The sequence below is a fragment of the Azolla caroliniana genome, unplaced genomic scaffold (genome assembly GCF_043228905.1).
Source record: "Azolla caroliniana isolate FFs.n. ecotype wild unplaced genomic scaffold, voAzoCaro1.0.p SCAF_6, whole genome shotgun sequence".
Lineage (NCBI taxonomy): Eukaryota > Viridiplantae > Streptophyta > Polypodiopsida > Salviniales > Salviniaceae > Azolla > Azolla caroliniana.
In genome coordinates, this window is record NW_028230441.1 from 20178284 (window position 1) to 20185021 (window position 6738).

At 38.2% G+C, this 6738-nt stretch overlaps 1 protein-coding gene across 1 annotated transcript; it reads left to right on the plus strand.

Moving 5' to 3' along the window:
• Window positions 1-444: 444 nt before the first annotated feature.
• Window positions 445-6027, plus strand: LOC147863269 (protein MEI2-like 2). The gene is made up of 13 exons (XM_087320813.1): window positions 445-553; window positions 1681-1934; window positions 2018-2466; window positions 2538-2696; window positions 2771-2887; window positions 2968-3119; window positions 3373-3464; window positions 3548-3970; window positions 4080-4617; window positions 4700-4784; window positions 4874-4942; window positions 5076-5258; window positions 5369-6027. The coding sequence occupies exons 2-13, from the start codon at window positions 1748-1750 to the stop codon at window positions 5417-5419; spliced, it is 2505 nt and encodes an 834-aa protein (XP_087176939.1). The 5' UTR covers window positions 445-553; window positions 1681-1747; the 3' UTR covers window positions 5420-6027.
• Window positions 6028-6738: the final 711 nt, after the last annotated feature.

Sequence of the window (6738 nt, forward strand, 5' to 3'; positions counted from 1 at the left end):
GGGAAATTTTTAATTTATAAATTTAAAAAGAAAAAAGAAAAAAGAAAAAAGAAAAAAGAAAAAAGAAAAAAGAAAAAAGAAAAAAGAAAAAAGAAAAAAGAAAAAAGAAAAAAGAAAAAAGAAAAAAGAAAAAAGAAAAAAAGAAAAAAGAAAAAAGAAAAAAGAAAAAAGAAAAAAGAAAAAAGAAAAAAAAGGAAACAAAGAAAAAAAAATAGAGATAAAGATAAAAATAAGAATAAGAAAATTAAGGATAAAAAATAAAAAGAATCCGGATGTGACGCCCAATATTTATGTATTTATTTATATATGGTACATATGCAAAATTGCGGACGCCACTACTTTATAAAATACACCTCATAATTTTTATTTTCACTCCCAAAATTCTTCTCTCTCTCTCTCTCTCTCTTCCTCTGTTCCTCTGTCTCTGTCTCTCTCTGTCTCTCTGTTTCTGTGTGTGTTTGTGTGTGTTCTTCAATCCTTCGGCTTTGCAGAAGAAAAAAAAGAGCTCTCTGCGACCCGTCCCCGCCGACAGACCTTCCTGTTCTCTACGCAGGTCAGTCTTTCATACTCTCTCTCTCTCTCTCTGACGCTGCGAGATCTATATGGTACACGAAACGATCGATGTGTTCCTTTTGGACCATGCCCTATATATATATATATATGTACTTTCCATTCCCCCTTTTATTCATTCCAACCACTATGCCTTTGTATGCCTGTTAATGAGACCGCTGTGATTAATTACACATGCTTCTGTGCCATTTGAAACCAGTTAATGAGACCGCTGCTGCTAATTACACATGCTTATGTGCCATTTGGAACCAGTTAATGAGGCCGCTGCTGCTAATTACACATGCTTATGTGCCATTTGGAACCAGTTAAACGAAACCGCTGACAGTTTCTGAACTGGTTGTAATTTGTGATGATGGTGCAGCGATTATCTTGCACATTGTCATTGTTAACTAGGTTTGAGCTACACATTGCCATTTTTGCTGATGAATGAATTGCAAAGGTTCTGAATTTTAGTTAATAGTTTGATGCAAAGATGAAGGAAAATCCATGTGGGACAAACAACTGGTGACATTTATTCATCTGTTATTTTGTAATTCTCTTCATGCTTGGAGGGGATTGTGAGGGTCTTGTGATGGGTATGAGCTGTCCCAACATTTAGAAAGAAAAAGTTTCTTTCTCTACGTTTACTGGAGGAAAAAATATGTACACATGTGTGTGCGTGTCCTTTAGGTATTCATAGCAAAAATCAAATGGCATTATATGTCTCGTAAGGATAGTTAATGAGGCTCTGAAATGAGGGGTTGCTGTGGATCAGGATGGAGGGCAACAGTTCATCCACCCTCTTTCTCAGGCTACAGAATAAATTGCTCTCCTATATGCGTTAGGGGTATATGAGTCCACCAAATACCAATGTGGAACTGTACAAACTCGAAAAGGGAGATGCAGTAATGCTTGTATGTCTCCATGTTCAGATATTCACGTGATTTATGGCAATGCTATATATCTAAATGTAGTGAATATTCGAGGCGATTTATTCCACAAATGCTTTCATTAACACAAGATACATGTGAACACTTTAAGAGAAAATCATGGTTTAAGCATTAGAAATGCACGTTTTGCGTATTCAATTTGACATGAACATTTCACTTTTGCTGGTTATTTTTGTTGCAGATATGGTGGCTTATACAATTATTTATGATAGTTTTGCGGTGTAAGTTGACACTTTCCAGACCAAGGAATGGGTGGTGTCAGTGAGAACACATGGTTTGATAATGTGAAGGACAAGTCAGTAAGCAAAGTAGTTGAACCAACTCACAGTGAATGGACTAGCAATGATTTTTCCAAGAAATTTGGCGCCTATTTTAACGAAGCTGGTAACAGGAATGGTTTCTCAACCTCATTACCTTCCCTGATTCATCAGAAAGGTTAATCTTGTGTTAAGGTTACTTATATCGAATCTCGATTGCATAATATCGTATTTTAACCATAAGTGTCTGGCATGTAGCAGAGCCATCCTTGTGCAGCAGCCATGGTGGAGATCATAGCCAGAACGTTGATAGCCTGGAGGATGTTATTGAACCTCTTGATGAAGATTTGGTATCACGTGCTATTGGGGATCTGCTCCCTGATGATGAGGAAGAACTTCTGGCTGGAATCGCTGCTGGTTTTGATTCAATCAGCATAAATGATATGGCTGAAGAATATGAGGAGTTTGATCTTTTCAGTAATCTCGGTGGCTTGGAGATGGATGGGGAAAGCCAAGAAGGTTATGGTATGTATAAAAGTGGGTCAAAAGTGGTAGATGGTAATTATGGTGGGATAGTGGTTGGATCATCATCTAATGGTCCTGGATCTGTGGTTGGAGAACATCCTTATGGAGAGCATCCTTCGAGAACGCTTTTTGTCAGGAACATAAACAGTAACGTGGAGGATTCTGAGCTCCGAACTCTATTTGAGGTATTTATTTCAAGATCACAGCATATAGCTATCCTCCAGATCCTTTTAAATTGGTAGTTTTTTTGGAACAGCATTATGGTGATATCCGGACATTATATACTGCTTGCAAGCATCGGGGCTTTGTTATGATATCTTATTATGATATCCGTGCAGCTCGGAGTGCCATGCGTGCACTTCAAAATAAGCCACTCAGGCGAAGGAAACTTGACATTCACTTCTCCATCCCTAAGGTATTCTACTAAGGCTTATTCTCATTTTGAGGAGCAAACTGGGAACCGGATGGTAACATAGTGTTGTTGCTCAGGATAATCCCTCTGATAAGGATATTAATCAAGGGACACTTGTTGTATTTAATTTGGAAGCATCTGTCTCTAATGATGACCTTCGTCATATATTTGGTCAGTATGGAGAAGTAAAAGAGGTAATGTGTTTTCCCACTCTATGGCACTTTGTGATGCACTAGTAATCTCATTGCAAAATGTTTTAATGTGTTCCTCTCAGGTAAGGGAGACTCCTCACAAGCGTCATCACAAATTTATAGAGTTCTATGATGTTAGGGCTGCAGAAGCTGCTTTGAGAGCATTGAACAGGAGTGACATTGCCGGCAAACGAATAAAGCTAGAGCCAAGTCGACCTGGTGGAGCACGACGGAGGTAATTCTAACTTGTACAGTGTTTAATAAGTATGGGATAATATGTCTAGCTATTACTGCATGGGATATTGATTATATACCTCTATTTGTGTATATGTCTGCAAATGCCTGTCGTAAACAAGTGTATGTACTTATCTAAATGTAGGGTCTAGTTAAATAAACACATAACCATGACAGCCATGGTGATAATAATGTGTGAGATGTCAGCGATGTGCTTATATTTGTTCATTTACTTGACTGGTTTTCTGGTGTAGTTTGATGCAGCAGGTAAACCAGGATCCTGAACAAGATGAGATTCATCTGCTTCGGCATCAATCGAGCCTATCCATATCAAATTCTCCTTCAGGTACATGTATACATATGTATGCTATGCTTATTTTGTTTTCCTAGTATTTTTTTTGTCTTTTGCACTGATTTGGGAGAAGTTAGGTCATCTTCCTTCCTGGGGACAGTTTGGCAGTCCTAGTCCAATGGACAGTGGTTTATCTTGGTCTACTCACAATTCACATGGAAACTCAGTATCCTCTATAAAGAAACCTCCACCAGGTTTGGCCAACTCTTTGCATTCTAATCCAATGCGTGTTGGAACAATTGGTAGTCATCTTGGGCGAAGCAACCAGAGTGATGCTGGTATATCTGCTCTTCATATGGGTATTTCGGGCAAAGGGATTCCATCCTATCATGCACACTCATTACCGGAGTATAGAAATGGAAGTATTCCTCTCTATAGCTCACCTGTAACTATGCCAACTAGAACCTTGCCATCCCACGTGACGTCGCATCCTGACAATGAAATTGTAAGGCTTCCGACAAGTAGCATTGATCCCTCTTCGTTTGAACATGCTCGAGGAGGTAACTTCGGATGCTTATAAATCTATAGCATCCTTCCATTGAAGAGATGCTTTTTGTTTTGCTGAGCTTAGAAATGTTTAACATCCTCCTATTGATACATATGATGAAGCTGCAGGAATTCCAGTTAGTGGAATACATCAGCAATTGAACCGAGGCTCTGGTGGAAATGGTTCCCTCACAAGTCCACAGTTTCTTTGGGGAAATTCCAATTCTTATCAACAGAGTATGTCGCCAATGACATGGTCATCAAATACACATTCTATGAGCCAGAGTCACAATACTGTAGGGCTTTCACAACCCTTTGGCTATACAGGTGCTATTAATGTACCCAGAATTTCAGGAAGTAAGATCATGATCTCTGGTGGAAGTCACCATGTTGCTGGAGGTAGTCTGGGTGCAAATGGTTTCTTTGAGAATGGCAGCCAAAGCTCAATGTCTCCTCATAGGAGTCTCATGTTTCCATCTAGTGGGATAGTAATGGGCAGTCCTTTCGATATGCTTGGTTTTGATCGTGGGCGTATTTCTCGACAAGAAAATAGTATGGCTCAGGCTGCTGACAACAAAATGCAGTACCAGCTTGATATTGATTGTATCTTGCGCGGGGAAGATAACCGAACTACGTTAATGATAAAGAATATTCCAAACAAGTATTGTCTTATGCACTACTATATGTTTAGTACACACTCAGGCTTGAGGTTTATGGAATAAAGATATGGTTATCGTTTACAGGTACACTTCCAAGATGCTTCTAGCTGCAATAGATGAAAGTCATCGTGGAATGTATGACTTTTTATACCTTCCAATTGATTTTAAGGTATGGTTATTCTAGCTTGTTTCAATTGTTTATTCATATTTAGCATTCTCCAAGTTGATGGGAGGCATAATTGTGGCCCAACTTTCCAGAACAAATGTAACGTAGGCTATGCCTTCATCAATATGACTTCCCCAAATCATATTGTTTCACTTTATCAGGTATGGTGAAAGTAGGATTTTGATAATCTCCATGGTTTGATTCTTCTTGGTGATAGATTCTTTGATGATTTCTGGTTTTAGTTCAATAATAAGGTGTGGCTAATTGTTCTATTGTTGTTTTACAATCATGTAGGCTTTTAATGGCAAGAAGTGGGAAAAGTTCAACAGTGAAAAAGTGGCCTTGTTAGCCTATGCTCGGATACAGGGAAAAGGGGCACTGATAGCACATTTTCAAAATTCAAGCCTGATGAATGAGGATAAGCGATGCCGGCCTATTCTTTTCCATTCCGATGGACAATATCAAACCGATGAGCAGGTATTGTGTGCAAAAAAGAGGCTCATTATCTCTGGATGATTGATAGTCTATACAAAGAAACTGTCATAATGTTGCTTTACCATCTCATGATGATCAATGTTCATTGACAGGAACCATCATTTCTGGAAGTGGGGGGGGTACACCAAGGCCGGTTAGCATGAATAATAACTGTGGAGTTGCAGCTAAGCAAATTTTAGGTGTGTAAAAAAGACATGAATGATCACATGGTGACCTCCTATGAAGAGAATGAATGCATAGGAAGATTGCTGTTTTTTGTCGGCATCTTGTATATACAAACTCTGACTTGAAGACAGAAGAATTAATTCGGTGGCTTTGCAGAAGAGTCATGCTCAGAACTGTTTGGATTGGCAGCCTTCGGACCCACATGTTAATTCACATGTGGGTGAAGGGCCTCCTGAGCTAACTATTACCATGATTTGCCTGGTAATGTCTTACTAAATTGTACAGTTGACGTAGAGGATTTGTGGATGGTAGTTTAGCTTTTGATGGTACATTAGGGATCCTAGTTGTTTTGTTGCGCAATAGATTATGAGCTCAATTCCAATCCTTTGCCCACAATTGCTGTAAAATGGCAATTGACCAAACCTCTCATTAAGAGATGAAAACCTTTTGATGATACATTGCCATGGAATTAGGGATTTATGGTGATTTTCCTTATGGCACACTGCCATGAGGTGTTGTACATTGTAAATTGATTTTCCTTCTAGCTACTAAATCAAGGTATCTGACAAGTGTAGAAGTGGTTGATTGGGTTGACAACTTGACTGTCATGTCTGTTTACTTTATCTGTACTGTTCATCAAAACAATTTTTTCTTTTTTATCTTCTTGCTTCTCAGGTATAAATCTAGTTTCTCATAATGTAAGTGGCTATATACTTTGATAGCCTTCTGTATCCTGCAAAATAGTGAAGGGTATTTGTGTTGAGGTGGAAAATGTGGTTCATTCAAAGATTTATCCAAACTCGACATGATCCTTCCCTTATATGGGATGTGGACAAATTGAGCAGAATCCTATATATATGTTTGGTTTTTGGTCTCAAAATATTTCCTTTGATGAAAAGATAATGGGTGGAAGGAAATAACATAGCTGTGTTACTTCTTTTTGCATTTTTGGAAAAATGTGTCTTTTGGCTCATCATATTTTCCATCCAGTTTAGTGGAGTGGAGTTAGAAATAAAGGAGTGTCTTATGTAGGTGGATGTATTCCTAGATGTATTCTTAGTTCACCCAGCCACTAAATGGACTGATATTTGATGGGAAGTGGACATACTTGACCTTTCTCAATGCTTTCATGATCATCATACAGAGGGAAGGTTAACAATTGTATCATAGATGTGTAATTCTTTAGTAACAATATGCAAATGCAAAAAAAAACTGATCAAGGATGCTTCAAGTGCTACAAATATATGATGGAAAATATGTTAAAATGTTTAATATTCCTTAAAATAAATTTAAATAT